Genomic DNA, 16,200 nt, shown 5'->3' on the forward strand with positions numbered 1-16,200 from the left:
AGGTTTATTGAGATAGAGTTTACACATTGTAAGTTTCTCTCCTTCCGGAGTTCAGCTGATATATACAATCTTGTTACCATCACCACAGTCAAGATACAGAATCCTGCTGTCACCCAGAAAGCTCCCCCAGCCCCAGGCAACCACCAGTTTGTTTTCTGTCCCAATAGTTTTGCCCTTTGCAGACTTTCTCATAAAGGCAAACTTTCCGTGTGTTGCCTTTCGAATCTAGCTTCTTTCATAGAGCGTAATGCGTTGGAGATTCACCCACATGGTTATCGCCGAGATAACACATGTTATCACACAGAAGCCACAGTTGGTGCTCAGTTCACTTCATCTTGAAGAGCATCTGAGTTTCCTTTTTTTTTTGAGTATAGTTGCTCGTTGCGTTAGTTTCAGGTGTACAGTCGTAGCTGGAGCGCTCTGTACTCTGGCGCTGCTCCCCACAAGCGTAGCCAACCTGTCCCCATACACTGTTACGGCACCACTGTGCTGTGCCTTTCATCCCCGTGACTTAGTCTCCCACACCTGGAAGCCCGTGCCTCCCACCGCCCTTCACCCACCCTGCCCATCTCCTCCCTCCGCTCTGGCAACCACCAGTTTGTCCTCTGTGTTTATGGGTCTGTTTCTGCTTTGTCTGCTCATTTGTTTTATCCTTTTTTAAAAGATTTTATTTATTTACTTACTTACTTATTATTTACTTATTTAGAGAGAGAGTACAAGTGGGGAGAGGGGGAGAGGGAGAGAGAGGATCTCTAGCAGTCTCCCCGCTGAGCGCAGAGCCTGATGCGGGGCTCAGTCTCACGACCCTGAGATCATGACCTGAACCGAAATCAAGAGTCAGACACTCAACCAGCTGAGCCACACAGGTGTCCCTGCTTCACTCTCTGGGTTCCACACACAAGTGAAATGATACGGTACTCGTCTTTCTGCATCTGACTCTTTCATTTACCATCATACTCTGTGTGGCTCCATCCGTGTTGTCACAGGTGGCAAGAGCGCGTTGGTTTTCAGGCTGAGGGATATTCCTGTGTGTGTCTCCCATCTTCCTAATGCACTCGTCTGGCCGTGTCTTGGCTGTTGGAAATAACGCCGCAGTAAACGCGGAGGTGTGTCTATCGTGAATCAGCATTTTCATTTTCTTTGGATAAATACCCAGTAGTAGAATTACTGGATCATACACTATTTCTTTTTTCCATTCTACTATTTGTTGATTACTGAAGGATAGTGGGCAGTGTTACATTAGCTTCGGGTGTGCAACAAGTGTATACATTATGCTGTTCTTGCCACCGATGTAGCTCCCGGCTGTCGCCGTGCAACACTCGCAGTACCACCGACTACGTTCCCTGTGCAGTAGCTCTTCTTCCCATGACTTGTTCATTTTATAACTGGAAGCCTGCACTTCCCACTCCCTTTAGTATTTTTTTTCTTTTTAGAGAGAGAGTGCATGTAGTGTGAGCACACGCGTGCGCACACACACACACACACACACACACACGTGTTGGGTGGGGGAGAGGGCGAGAGAGAGAATCTTAAGCAGACTCCATGCCCAACAGGAGCCTGATGCGGGGCTCCATCTCACCACCCTGAGATCATGACCTGAGCCGAAATCAGTAGTAGGACGCTTAACCGACGGAGCCACCCGGGCGCCAGTCCCCTCGGTATTGTTTTGAAGATCCTTCAGGCAGTTTTCCACAGTGGCTGCACCAGTTTACATTCCTGACAGTGCATGAAGGTCCCTTTTTCTCCATATCCTTGTCAGGACTTGTTACTTCTTGTCTTTCTGACACTAGCCATTCTGACAGGTGTGAGGTGCTCTCTCCTTGGGGTTGTGATTTGCATTTCCCTGATGCCGAGTGATGGGGAGCGTCTTTCCATGTGTCTGATAGCCAGCTGTATGTCTTCTTTGGAAAAAGCGGTCTATTCTGGCCACTTTTTAATCAGATATTTTTGGTGTTGTTGCATACGTTTTTTATATATTTTGGGTATTAACCCCGAAAACGGATATATCATTTGCAGATATCTTCTCTCGATCAGTAGGTTTCTTTTCATTTTGTTAATGGTTTCCGTTGCTGCACAAAAGCTTTATATTTTGATGTAGTCTCGATAGCTCATTTTTGCTTCTGTTTCCCTTGCCTGGAGAGACATATCTAGAACACTGTTGCTAAGGCTAATGCCAGAGAGATTGCTGCTTATATTTTCCTATAGGAGTTTTATAACCGTAAAACTAACCAGGTCTTAATATTCAAATCTTTAATCCAGTTTGAATTTATTTTTGTATATAGTGTAAAAAAAAAACGTGGTCCGGTTTTCTCAGCACCATTTATTGAAGAGACTGTCTTTTCCCCATTGTATATTCTTGCCTCCTTTGTTGTATGTTAATTGACCACATAAGCATGGGTTTATTTCTGGGCTCTCTATTCCGTGCCATTGATGTATGTGCCAATTTTTGTACCAGTACCATTTTGTTTGTTTGTTTGTTTGTTTGTTTTAAAGAGACAGTGTGAGCAGGGGGGAGGGAGAGGAAGAGAGAAAATCCCAAGCAAGCTCCACACCCAGCACAGAGCCCATCGTGGGGCTCGATCTTAACCCCAAGTTCCTGACCTGAGCCAAAATCAAGAGTCGGACACTTAACCCACTGAGCCACCCAGGCACCCAGTACCATTTTGATTACTACAGCTTTGTAGTATGTCTTGAAATCTGGGAGTGTGATACCTCCAGCTTTTTTCTTCTTTCTCAAGATTGCTTTGGGGTATTTGGGGTCTTTTGTGGTTCTGTACAAATTTTAGAATTATTTGTTCTAGTTCTGTGAAAAATGTATTTGGTATTTTGATAGCGATTGTACTGAATCTATAGATTGCTTTGGGTCGAATGGACATTTTATCAATATTAATTCTTCCAATCCTTGCATGATGTATCTTTCTATTAGTGTCACCTTCAATTTTTATCATCAACGATGTATAGTTTTCAGAGTACAGGTCTTTCACCTCCTTGGTTAAGTTTATTCTCAGGTATTTTATTCTTTTTGGTGCAATTATAAATGGAATTTTTTTCTCTTTTTTTTTTCTTTCTCTTTTTTTTAGAGAGAGAGAGTCAGGGGGAGGGGCAGAGGGAGAAGGAGAGAGAGAGTCTCAAGCAGGCTCCACGCCCAGCACAAGCCTGTGACATGAGCTCAGTCTCACAACCTGAGATCATGACCTGAGCTGAAATCAGGACTGAGCCACCCAGGTGGCCCTGGAATTGTTTTCTTAGTTTCTCTCTCTGCTAATTCATTATTAGTGCATAGAAATGCAACAGATTGCAGTATATTAATTATGTATCCTGCAACTTGACCGAACTCATTTTTTCTAGCACTTCTTTGGTGGACTCATTAGAGTTTTCTATGTATAATATCATGTCATCTGCTAAGTAGTGACAGTTTTACTCCTTCCTTGCCAATATGGATGCTTTTTTATTTCTTATCTAATTGCTGTGGCCAGGACTTCTAGTGGTGTATTGAATAAAAATGACAGTTGTCCTTGTTTTGTTCCTGATTAAGAAGAAAGGCTCTCAGGGGCGCCTGGGTGGCACAGCGGTTAAGCGTCTGCCTTCAGCTCAGGGCGTGATCCCGGCGTTCTGGGATCGAGCCCCACATCAGGCTCCTCCGCTATGAGCCTGCTTCTTCCTCTCCCACTCCCCCTGCTTGTGTTCCCTCTCTCGCTGGCTGTTTCTATCTCTGTCAAATAAATAAATAAAATCTTTAAAAAAAAAAAAGAAGAAGAAAGGCTCTCAGGTTTTTACCAAGTATGATGTTCGCTGTGGGTTTGTCATATGTGGCCTTTATTATGTTCAGATGTGTTCCCTGTAAACCAACTTTGTTGAGAGTTTTTATCATGAATGGATGTTGAATTTTGTCAGATTCTTTTTCTGCATCTATTGAGATGATCACGTAATGTTTATCTTCCATTTTGTTAATGTGGTCTATCGTGTCGATTTGTGGGTATTGAACCATCCTTGCATGTCTGGAATAAATCCCACTTGATCATAGTGAATGATCTTTTTAATATATTGTTGAATGTGGTTTGCTAGTATTTCCTTAAGGATTTTTGCATCTCTGTTCATGTTGACCTGTAGTTTGTCTGTTCTCCCTCCCTCCCTCTCTCTCTCTTTCTTTCTCTCCTTCTTTCTTTTTTGTAGTGTCTTTTTTTTTTTTTTTGAGATTTTATTTATTTATTGGACAGAGAGAGAGACAGCGAGAGAGGGAACACAAGCAGGGGGAGTGGGAGAGGGAGAGCAGGCTTCCCTCCGAGCAGGGAGTCTGATGTGGGGCTCCATCCGAGGACACTGGGATCATGACCTGAGCCGAAGGCAGATGCTTAATGACTGAGCCACCCAGGTGCCCTTTTGTAGTGTCTTTGTCTGGTTGTGGTATCAGGCTAATACTGTGCTCATAGAATGTATTGGGAAGCTTTCCTTCCTCTTCCATTTTTTTAGAATAGTTTAAAGAGAATAGGCATTAACTCTTCTTTAAGTGGTTGGTAGAATTCACCTGCGAATCCATCTGGTCCTGGACTTTTGTTTGTTGGGAGATTTTTTGATTGCTGATTCAATTTCATTACTAGTAATGAGTCTGTTCAGATTTTCTTATTCTTTTCATTGGTTTTAGAAGATTATATGTTTCTAGAAATTTATTCATTTCTTCAGGGTTGTCTGATTTGTTGGCATGTAATTTTTCATAGTAGTCTCTTATAATCATTTGTATTACTGTGTTGTCAGTTGTTCTTTTTCATTTCTGACTTTATTTACTTGGGTCCTCTCTTTTTATCTTGATCAGTCTGGTTGAAAGTTTACCAATTTTGTTTATTTTTTTTAAAGAACCCGCTCTTGGGTGGCTCAGTCGGGTAAGCGTCTGCCTTCGGCTCAGGTCATGATCCTAGAGTCCTGGGATCGAGCCCCACATCAGGCTCCCTGCTCACTGGTGTGTCTGCTTCTTCCTCTGCCCCTCACCCCACTCGTGCTGTCTCTCACTCTCTCTCAAATAAATAAAATCTTTAAAAAATAAAAAATAAAGAATGAGCTCTTGGTTTCATTGGTATCCCCCCCTCTTTTTGGTATTTTTCCTGTTTTTAAGTCTTTATTTCATTTACTTCTACTCTGATCTTTATTATTTCCTTCTTTTAACTTTGGGCCTTGTTTATTGTTCTTTTTCTAGTTCCTTTAGGTGTAAGTTTAGATTGTTTCTTTGAGATTTTTCTTGTGTCTTGAGGTAGGACTGTATCACCATACATTTCCCTCTTAGAACTACTTTTGCTACATCCCATAATAGAACTACTTTTGCTACATCCCAAAAATTATGGACCATTGTGTTTTCATTTTCGCTTGTCTCCATGTATTTTTAAATTTTCTCTTCAATTTCTTGTTGACCCATTGGCTGTTTAGTAGTATGCTGTTTATCCTCCATGTGTTTGTGGTTTTTCCAGTTTTTTTCTTTTGATTTTTAGTTTCATGCTGTTGTTGTTGGAAAAAATGGTTGATACGATTTCAGTCTTCTTAAATGTAGAGTTTTTTAAATATATTTTTTTAGATTTGAGAGAGAAAGCAGGGGAGGGGTAGAGGGAGTGATAGAGAATCCCAAGCTAAGCATGGAGCCTGACATGGGGCTCAATCTCACAACTCTGGGATCATGACCTGAGCCAAAATCAATAGTAGAGGCCTAACCAACTGAGCCACCCAGGTACCCCTTAAATGTAGAGATTTGTTTTGTGGCCTAACAGGGGATGGGTCCTGGAGAATGTTCCATCTGTACCCAAAAAGAATATGTGTCGTGTTGTTTTTGGATGGAAAGCTCTGTACATGTCTGTTAAGTCCATCTCGTCTAATGTGCCACTCAGAGACACGGGTTCCTTATTGATTTTCTGCCTGGATGAGCTATGCATTGATGTAATTGGGGTATTAGTCACCCACTATTATTACATTACCGTCAGTTTTGTTCCTTACGTCTGTTCTATTTGCTTTATGTATTTAGGTGCTATAGTGTTGGGCGCATAGATATTTATAACTCATGTTTTCTTGTTGGACCGATCTCCTCATTTTATAATGTCCTTGTCTCTTTGTTTTAAAATCCATTTTGTCTGATGTAAGTATTGCTACCTAACCTCCCCCCGCCGCCCTGTTCGTCCTCACCCCTGATTCCATTTGCATGGCATATCTTTTTCCACCCCTTCATTTTCAGTCTGTGTCTTTAAGTCGGAACTGAGTATCTTGTAGAAAGCATATATATGGGTCTAGTCTTTGTTACCCATTCTGTCACCCTCTGTCATTTGATTGGAGCACTTAGACCATTTAGATTTAAAGTAATTATTGCTAGGTGTTATTCCTATCAGTGCTTACTGCCATTTTGTTAAGTGTTTCCTGTTGGTTTTTGTGAGTTTCCAGTTACTGGTGACTGCGTAAAGCGGCTAAAGAACAGGGTTTGTGTGGATCTGTGTCGTTTCTCTCTCCCACCTCCAGCTTTCTTCTGTACATATTTTGTAGTGTTTTTATAATGAACTAGTGTTATTTATGTAATAAAAAATCACAGCTAAAAAATCAACAATTAGATACCACTTTCTGCCTTTCAAACCAGCAGGGATTTTTATTTTCACAACTGGAAGTTTGTACCTCTTAATTCCCTTAACCTGCTTCGCTTATCCCCTCCCCTTCCTCTCCTTCCCTTCTGGCAACCACCAGATTGTTCTCTGTTTTTGAGGATGATTCTGTTTTTTTGTTCATTTGCTTTGTTTTTTAGATTTCGTATATAAGTGAAATCATACGGTATTTGTCTTTCTGACTTATTTCCCTTAGCATAACACCCTCTAGGTCCATTCATGTTGCCACAGATGGCAAGATCTCATTCTATTTTATGGTTAATATTCTAGTGTGTGTGTGTGTGTATGTATGCATATGGACAGATACATATATACACATGTATACTACATATCTACATACACAACATAGATACACACACGTAACATATATGTACACACACACGCATATATACACAGACCACAACTTCCTTATCCACTCATCTATCAGTGGACACTTGGGCTGCTTCCATAATTTGGCTATTGTATATAATGCTTCAGTAAACAGAGGGGTATATATATATATCTTTTTGAATTAGTGTTTTCATTTTCTTTGGGTAAATACCCAGTAATGGATTTGGTATTTCTATTTTTAATCTTTTGAGGAACCTCCACACTGTTCTCCACGGTGGCTGCACCAGTTTACATTCCCACCAGCAGTGCATGAGGGTTCCCTCTTCTCCACATCTTTTTTATTTTTTTAAGATTTTATTTATTCATTGGACAGAGAGAACACAAGCAGGGAGAGCAGCAGGCAGAGGGAGAGGGAGAAGCAGGCTCCCCGCCAAGCAGGGAGCCTGACACGGGGCCCGATCCCAGAACCGTGGGTTTGTGACCTGAGCTAAAGGCGGCTGCTTAACCGACTGAGCCCCCCAGGCGCCCCCTCCTTTCTCCACATCTTCACCAACACTTCCGTCTTGTCTTTTTGATACTGGGCATTCTGACCGGTGCGAGGCGCTGTCCCGTCGTGGTTTTGATTTGCATTGCCCTGATGATTGTTGGTTTCCTGCATCTGTTGGTCTTCTGTATGTCTCTTTAGAAAAATGTCTTTTCAGGTTCCCTGCCCATTTCTAAATCAGATTATTTGGGGTTTTTTGGTGTTGAGTTGTATACGTTCTTTATATATTTTGGGTACTAACCCCTTGTCAGATAAATCGTTTGCAAATATTTTCTCCCATTCAGTAAATTCTCTTTTCATTTTGTGGATGGTTTCGTGTGCTGTGCAAAAGCTTTTGATTTCGGTGTAGTCCCAATAGTTTATTTTTTGCGTTTGTTTCCGTTGCCCGAGGAGACATCCCTCCGTATGTGGCTAAGGCTGATGTTCAGGAGATCGTGCAAACCAGCGAGGATTTAAGGCGGCGCTCCTCGGCTCTGCTGAGGGCACTGGGTGTCATCTGTATGGCCGAGTCAGAGGACAGTCGGGCATAATGAAGCGAGAAGCTGGATACGTGTGCGCCTTTGGGTGGGTCGCTGCGCTTCTAGGAATTCAGCCATTCCTTCAGCAGATGTTGGCTGACGGACCCGTGTACTGAGCCCCCGGCAGGGTGCCAGGAAGCTGATGGTGAGACGGGGGTAGTCCCCACCCCCAAAGCACCCTGGGCAGAGGCGGGACAGTTATCACTCAAGTGTCTATTCAGGGACAGGGTAAGAAGTTCTGCAAAGGAATTCCTGTCCTGGCTTCTGAGTACCAGCCCTGTGCTGAGCAGCTGTGTGGCCTTGGGCAAGTCCCTCTACCTCTCTGAGCCTGATGAAAGCTCTTCGGCATCAAAGTCTAAGGTGCTCACGCCTCTAGAGGAGCTGGCTCACAGGCCAGTCTCGCCTCTCCCTGCAGGCGAGCTCCAGCGAGGTAGAGGCGATGGAATATACGAAGGCATTATATACTGCAGATAGTATTTATAGTTTTAGACGATAACTGACATACTTTAGAAAGATGATTTTCATGGCATGTGAATTATATGTCAATAAACCTGCTACTTAAAAGAGGAAAATCTCTAACAAGGGACCAACTCTGGTAAAAATGTTTTTCTGGTGGGAAATGAAAGCTTTATGAAAATTTGACTTCCAGAAACAAGGAAAAACCTCTAGGAGAGAAGGGGACTCTGTGGTTGACTTCAGAAATGGGCGTGGACAGAAGTCTAGGTGACGAAGGAACCACTTGCTTCTCCCGCTGCGCTGACCGCTAACCTTTGCCACGGGGGGTCCTCTGCTGAGTAGGAACAGGAGGCCCGGGGATCGAGCAGCTCCTCAAAGCCCTGCTGCTCCAGCCGGGCCCGCAGCCTCTCCCCACCCCTGCCCATTTGTTGGCTATGATTCCAGATACCTGAAGCCAGATGTGGACAAGAAATCTAAACATAAGACAGCAGTAAAGAAGAAGACCCTGAACCCCGAATTCAACGAGGTACAAGGGGCTGGCGAAGCTGCTGCGAAGCTGCTTGCTCTCCCCCAGGGCAGGGGGCCTGGGCCGACTGATTTTTCCAAGGGCTGCTGTGGGAACTGAGGGCTGGGAGGGGCCCCCAGGAGAGCCCCCAGCCATGGGGGCAGGGGAGAGACAGGCCAGGCCGAACCAGGCTGAGGTGGTACAGATGGAGGGGCAGGGCAGCCGGAAAGCTCTTCCGAGGATCAAACTGATAGGACGTGGCCATGCAGGATGTGGAGGTGGAATGGGGGGACCCAGCATCAAGAGGGGAGGTGCAAGCCAGGTGGGGGAAGCGCTGGGTGGGATGTGAGAATGTGAGGTACCCAGGGCCTTGAGAAGGCCTGGTCCAAGGGGATACCCAAGTCCTCACCCAGGGGCATCTGGAGAGGAGCAGAGGGGCCTAGGGAAGAGCCTGAACGACTGAGGAGCAGGCAGAGGAGACTAAGGAGATGCTTCCAGAGAGTGAAGGGGATACCAGATGTCAGATCATCCCGGGAGCCTGTGGAAGAGAGTTTCACAAAGAAGGGAGTGGTGGGCAGAGCAGCCCCGAGAGACGTCAGGCACAGGAGGCCAGCACGCGTGTGCTGGTCCGCAGCAAGAGGCTCTCGGAGAGCTGGGGGCAGCGGCTTCGGTGACAGAGGCGCAGGTCGGTTGGAGGGCAGGGGACCCTGAGGACCCCAGCCAGGCTCTCAGGCAGAAGCGGGTGGAATGGGTGAGAACCTGCCCTCATCCACCGCCGAGCACTGACCCCCCTCCCATCCGTCTGTCCCTCCCACCCTCTCTCCCTCCATTCGTGCCTCCGCGCTCCACACCTCGCAGCCTTCCCGGCCACTGGCCAAGTTCCAGGCCCTGTGGTGTTGGCCCTGACTCTCTTCTTCTGACCACCAGGAGTTCTGTTACGAGATTAAGCATGGGGACCTGGCCAAGAAGACCCTGGAAGTCACTGTTTGGGATTATGACATTGGAAAATCCAACGATTTCATTGGTAAGAGCACCCAGTGAGAATGCTGTTTGACCACATGGCCTGTTCTGGGTTCACAGAGGGCAGCGGCCCTGAATCCAGGCCACAGCCCCTCCTTCCTGGCCTCTATGGCTCCGGCTTTCCCCAGGGGGCCTCAGACCTTAACCAGACTGTCTCATGTGACAGAGGACTAGCTAGGCCCAGAGAGGGCAAGAGGCCTGGCAGGGTCACCCAGCAGGCTATGGTGGAGCCGGGCTGAGAAGTGAGGGTGGCCAGTGCTTTGGGCTGGACTCTGAGCCCCTGTGGCCCTGAACTCCCGTCGGCCTCCTGGCTGCCCTTGGCCCCTAACACGTGACGTTGCCCTTCACCCCCAGCATTGCTCTGGTTCCGGAGAGGGGAAGGATGGGATCCTGGGCCCTGGCCAGGCGGTGGAAGGGGGCAGGCTGAGTGTGGCGTGGTGGGCAGTGGTGGTGGTCGGACCTGGGCCCCCCTCAGAGCCCGGGGGGCAGGGTGGAGAGTACAGCCCGGGAGCGCAGAATCCGGAGAGGGTGGTGTTGGGTCGGTCTTACGGGAGCACCTGCCCCCGGGGCCCCTGGAGTCACTGTGTCCCCGGCTCCCCGCTCGGCTCCCCTCGTGCAGGCGGCGTGGTTCTGGGCATCAACGCTAAGGGCGAGCGCCTGAAGCACTGGTTTGACTGCCTGAAGAACAAGGACAAGCGGATAGAGCGCTGGCACACGCTCACCAGCGAGCTCCCGGGGGCCGTGCTCAGCGACTGAGCAGCCCCACCTGCCGCCGCACCCGCCCCTGCCCGTCTCCTGGCCCGGCCTGGCCCCGGGCCTCCTCAGCCACCACCAGGGGCCTCGGCCCTCATCTTGCGGGAGATCCAGGACGCCTGCTCGGACGCCGGGCCGCTGCTTGGAGGCCGTGGCGGGCTCAGCCGCTCCGGGGACAGCAAGGCCAGCTGGGCCCGCTTTCAGCCCCTGAGGCCCAAGAGGGCGGGAGATGGGAGAGGACCGTGGCCTCAGCGCCCACCCCGGGGAAGGGAATGGGGCTGTCTTGGGGGCTGAGGGCCCCAGTGGAGGTCAGCGGTAAGGCCCAGGGACCCCAGGCTGAGAGAACAGGAGTGCAGGGGCGCCTTGGCAGGGCCAGTGAGAACTCCTGAGAGGGACGTTAGGGAGAGGGGCATGGGGGGAAGGAGACTTGGCAAAGTATTCCCCAAAGGAGGTTCTTACTACACCCGTTCCTCGCTGGCCTTACTGGGCAGGTGGAGAAAAGCTGAGCAAGGAGTGTGGTGAAGTTCCTACAGGCTCTCACTGAACATGGGCAATTGGCAAGCACTTCACTCAGTGATTCCACGAGCCCTCGGAGATGAATGAGACCCAGGGCCTGCCCTCTTAGAGGTCTTTGTCTAATCAAGGAGCTAAAAACAAACCATTACAACAGGGAGTGAGGAATACCAAGGCCAGGCTGACATACCTGTGAGTGCCATGGACTCTGACTCTGCTGGGAGGCAGGGAGGGCTTCCTGGAGGAGGTGATGCTTCAGCAAGGCCTTGAAGGGTGAGTGGAGTTTCTGGGCAGACAAAGGGGAAGGACAACGTGTGCAGCAGGAATGACCTATAAAAGCCTAGAGGGGAGAGTATAGTGATTGGGCTAGGGTCGCTGTGCAAGACCTGGGGTGTCACTCTGGAGACAGGGTGTGTTAGGACAGGAGTGGGGCCTAGAGGTGATGTCACCCACCCCTGGCCTGCCAGGCTAGCCCCAGCTCATAGCTTTGGGGGAAGCGATGGAGCACTGTGGTGGATCTGATGTTGGGGCAGGGTCAAGTTCAGTCCTCAGACCCAGTACCCCCACCTTTCATCTTTCTCCTTCCAAGGAACTTGGAGGATGGATCTTCCCTCTCATTCTTACCAGCTCAAGCATGAGGTCAGCTGTAATCAAGAAGAGGGTTTCCCCACACACACACTTTTCTTCATGAAAAGAAGCAAAAAGTCCTCATCTCCACCTTCTTCTTCCCTTCATCCACCCCCTTCTAAGTTCAGGGCTGGGGAGTAAGGGGTCCAGGTGAATGTCACACATCCTGGCCCTACTGTGGCCACTGATGTCCCTTTCAAGGAGTGCTGGGTGGCAGTCCAGGGCCTTCTTTCTGAGAAGGCCTGTGAGGCTGGCTCCTACCTCCAGGAGCTTGAGAGAGACACACACCCTGCCTGGTGGGCCTGGCACCCTGAGTCGGGTTGAGGGCGGAATTTGGGGGCCCAGGTGTGAAGCCCCAAGTTTTTCCTGCCTACCAAGGGGCCTTCAAGGCTGCTGTATGAACAAATGCAGAACCAGGGAATTTCTGTTTGCCCCAGCACCGCACTAATGGAACACAGAGGCCCAGAGAGGGAAAGCGACCCGCCTGAGTGAGGCCTCCCTGCCCTCCCGGCCAGGCTTCCTGGCCCCTGCCTCAGGTCCAGCCCCAGCCCCAGCCCCGAGCTCTGGATACCACACTTCAAGGGAAGGAGGGTGCTGGGCTCCTGTTAGCTGCCTGCCTGGGGCTCAGCCCTGCCTGCTGCAGACACAAAGCACATCACCATCTGAGGCCTAGGGTGATGATGCGAATTCCACCAAGTGCCCATGAGCCCGTTCCCATTCTACAGGGACAACAGGACTCCGGCCCCCACACAGCACCTGGCAACATTGCTGGTCACAGAGCCTTGGTTTTCCTGTCTTTAAGGTGGCTTTGTGTAAAGGGTTTTACATGCGCTGTCTTAATAGATTTTCACAATTCCGTGAGGTGGGTTTGTCATTATTTGACAGACGAAGAAGCAGATCAGAGAGGCTGAGGAGTTGGTCAGTGTCACACAGCAGGGAAAGGGCAAACCAGGTCTCGGCCCGGGTCCCGTGCCTGCCACATCCTCCGGTTGTCGGGGAGCTAGTACTCTCCAGTCCTCTCCCTCCTGGGCTGTGGAGGGCTCAGCAGATACATTCAGAAGACTCGGGAAGCTCTGGCGCATGATGCAGGGGTGGGACCACGGCGCTGTCCTGCTGCCTCATCCCCTAGATGGCTTTGAAATCATCGATGCACTTAGAGCTTCCCCAGAGGTCCCCACCCCCCAGGCCCGGAACTCAGCTGTCCCTCCCCAGCCTGTGAGTCTGTGGGTCAGGCCTTCCTCCTCACGGGGGCTGAGGCAGGGGCTCCTCTTTTCTCCACAAGGCTGGAATGGGGGAACCTCTGGGGGACTAAGCAGACAGATGGCCTATTTTGGGGGGGCGTCCTGGCTCGGTGAGCCTGGGTACTTTCCAGCTTTGCCTCTTGGAGGGCCTCATTAGGAAAGGAGCTGCAGAGCTGCTCCGTGAAGGTACTGAAATGCTGAATGGCACGGCCAGAAGGGGCCGCGAGTCTCGCCGAGTACAGCTTCCTCCTTAGACACCGGGGAAACTGAGGCCCAGCGAGTGTAAGGAGCCCATTTAGGGCTCTGTACTGCCCTGGGCTGTGCAAGGGTAGACTTGGTCCTGAAAGGTGGTCCCAGCTGACCACGGGGACAGGATGGGAGGTGGATCTTCTGGACAACCGGCCCAAGTGGAGGGTGGGGCGCTTAGGGAGGAGGCCCCTCGGGAGTGAGGGAATCTTCACCAGGACCCTGGCTCTGCTCCTGACCCCTTGCAGAATGTGTTTCTGTTAAAGCTCTTCGGGAAGCTGCGGTAATCAGCTCTGCCTTTGACCTCAAACTGGCATCTTCCCCTGGTCTGTCGGCCCCACAGAAAGATGGGAACTTTCACGCCCCTCCCCCACCACCGACAAAAAGTAACTCCAAAGTCTGGCGTCTGGGACCAGGAAGTCGCCCGCCCGCGCGCTGCAGCCGCCTCCACGCCCGCCTCCCACCGCCACCCCCAGCCAATCTCAGACGGGCCCGTCTTCCGACCGTGAGGCGGTAACCTCCTGACCCCTAGCGGCAAGAGCGAGGAACTGCGCCTCCCGGCCCGTGCATGTCCCGCCGTCCGTTCTCAGACCGAGAGAACCCCCGATGCATGGACTCTGGCTGTCGTCGACGCAGACTCGTGCACTGCTTAACACCGTTTTGCTACCATGTGGCGGCTGCAGAAAACGTCCTTAAACTGCAGCCCCCCACACAATTTTTGTACTTTCGTCTGACCTACTCGAGGGTGTCCTTTTTAAGTCTTATTTGTTAATATTTATAATGACCTATAATTCAAAGTAAATGAAAACGTTCACTGCAATCGCATTGGCTTGAGAGACTCCTTTAAATAGATTTGGATGAAAGGACCTTAAAGAATGAGAAAATGGCAGCTGAGGCTCGCTCAGCACCTTGTCTCCCTTGACTGTCACCAAGAACTCATTAGAGGTAGGTCTCAAGTTACACATGGGAACACTAAGGCTCAGAGAGGTTAAATCACAGCTGGTAAGTGACACAAGCAGGACTCAACTCATGCCCCCCAGGCCTTTTTATACCGGGATCAGCGTGCCACGCTGTCACCCACTCATTGGGCAAACAGCTGTGGAGTATTAAGGCTACCACCGGGCCCTGGCCTAGGCCCCTGGGGCAATTGTCGGCAAGGCGGCCAAGAGTAAATCTAGCCTGTTAAAAGACGGCAGTAGGGGCACCCGGCTGGCTCCATCCGTGAAGAGTGTCGCTTGATCTCTGGCTCATGAGTTTGAGCCCCACTTTGGGGGTAGAAATTACTTAAGCAAAAACAAAGGAATGAGGGTTGTGGGGGGGTTGGGCTTAAGTAGGGAGGTGAGGTGGACCTTTCCAAAGGACCTTCCCTTCTTTGGAGGGAGGAGAGGGGGAGTTATGGAGATACCCGGAATGGAATGTTTTAGGTGCGGGAAATACCCAGTGTCCCTAGTGGTGGGGGCAGGTGGCATGACTGAGAACAGCAAGGAGGTTAGTGGGGCCCGAGCAGGGTGGGGCAGGGGAGGGCCCTAAATGAGGGCACAGAACAGGGGACCTGATCAAGTAGGACTTTTTAAAGACTGGTTTTCACTCTGTGTGAGATGGGAGCTTATTTCAGGTTTGTTTTTTTTTTTTTTTAAGATTTTATTTATTCGACAGAGATAGAGACAGCCAGCGAGAGAGGGAACACAAGCAGGGGGAGTGGGAGAGGAAGAAGCAGGCTCATAGCGGAGGAGCCCGACGTGGGGCTCGATCCCAGAACGCCGGGATCACGCCCTGAGCCGAAGGCAGACGCTTAACCGCTGTGCCACCCAGGCGCCCCTTATTTCAGTTCTAACAGGTCACCTGGTAGAGGCTGAACCTGTCATCTCTCTCAGATATTCCACCACAGTGAAGGCAGCAAACCCCACACATGCCCAGAGCGCTAGGGGAGGGTAAAAAAGAGATCATTTGAGGAAAGGCAATTAGTTCTTGTGCTATTTTGGCAGGAAGGCGGTCTTTAAGGACTCTAATACTGGGAACCAGAGAGAAGGTGCCAGAACTATAATATTAGCAGCAGTAACACCCATATAGCGCTCTCAGACACACAGACAAGTGTTATTTTATTCTCATAATTGTGACACTCTTTCAGTCCCCATTTTATAGATGGGAAAACTGAGGAACAGAGGAACATGCTCAAGGAATAATTAAAGGGTAGAGTTAGGATTTGGCCCCAAGCCTTGTGGCTCCAGAATCCATACTCTTCGTCTCTACCCTATGCTGCCGTAAGAAGCAAATGGTGTTGGCAGGTCTAGTGGAAGATGCCCAGGTCCCACTAGGTTTCTTGCAGGTTCAGCCTTATTTGTCCTCCAAGCTCCCAGAACTAGCGGGGTCCTGCTCGGCCAGGAAAGATTTTCCAGGGCTCACTCTTCAGGATCCTTGCTGCCATCTTGACCAAATGCAATGCTCACCTCTGCCCAGTGGGTTCCTATCTGTCATAGGCCCCAATCCCCTTCTGTGCGCCCCCTGGCCACAGGTAGGCAAGATCTCTTACCCGGAGAACATGTTGAACCGGGGAGCACTTGTGTGGCTTTCCAGGGGCTACCTGTGAGCCAGTGAAACGACTACACTATGAGACTCACAAAACTTCCCAAGACCTCTCAGGGCCTCCTGGGTTTTCTTCACTTCTCTGCACCTTCCTCCATCCTGCCTCTGTGAACACAGGCTTTCTGATTTATTAGTCCATAAATGATCCAAAATGGTGGCCTCAGCCCCAAGTGGTTTTTCAGCCACTGCTACCTAGGAATATTTTCTGACTCTTACTTAGCTTCTCAGGAGAGAAAGGGCT

The 16,200-nt window shown here is 49.6% G+C and overlaps 1 protein-coding gene across 1 annotated transcript in view; it reads left to right on the forward strand.

The window, feature by feature from the left end:
- Positions 1-12,750, forward strand: part of DOC2B (double C2 domain beta) — a 32,319-nt gene extending 19,569 nt beyond the window's left edge. Inside the window, exons 7-9 of the mRNA XM_040641119.1 lie at positions 8,916-8,997; positions 9,904-10,000; positions 10,616-12,750. Coding sequence (XP_040497053.1) covers positions 8,916-8,997; positions 9,904-10,000; positions 10,616-10,752 — 316 coding nt within the window. The 3' untranslated portion in view covers positions 10,753-12,750. The remainder of the gene's footprint in view (positions 1-8,915; positions 8,998-9,903; positions 10,001-10,615) is intronic.
- Positions 12,751-16,200: the final 3,450 nt, after the last annotated feature.

Source organism: Ursus maritimus, unplaced genomic scaffold (genome assembly GCF_017311325.1).
Source record: "Ursus maritimus isolate PB19 unplaced genomic scaffold, ASM1731132v1 scaffold_24, whole genome shotgun sequence".
Lineage (NCBI taxonomy): Eukaryota > Metazoa > Chordata > Mammalia > Carnivora > Ursidae > Ursus > Ursus maritimus.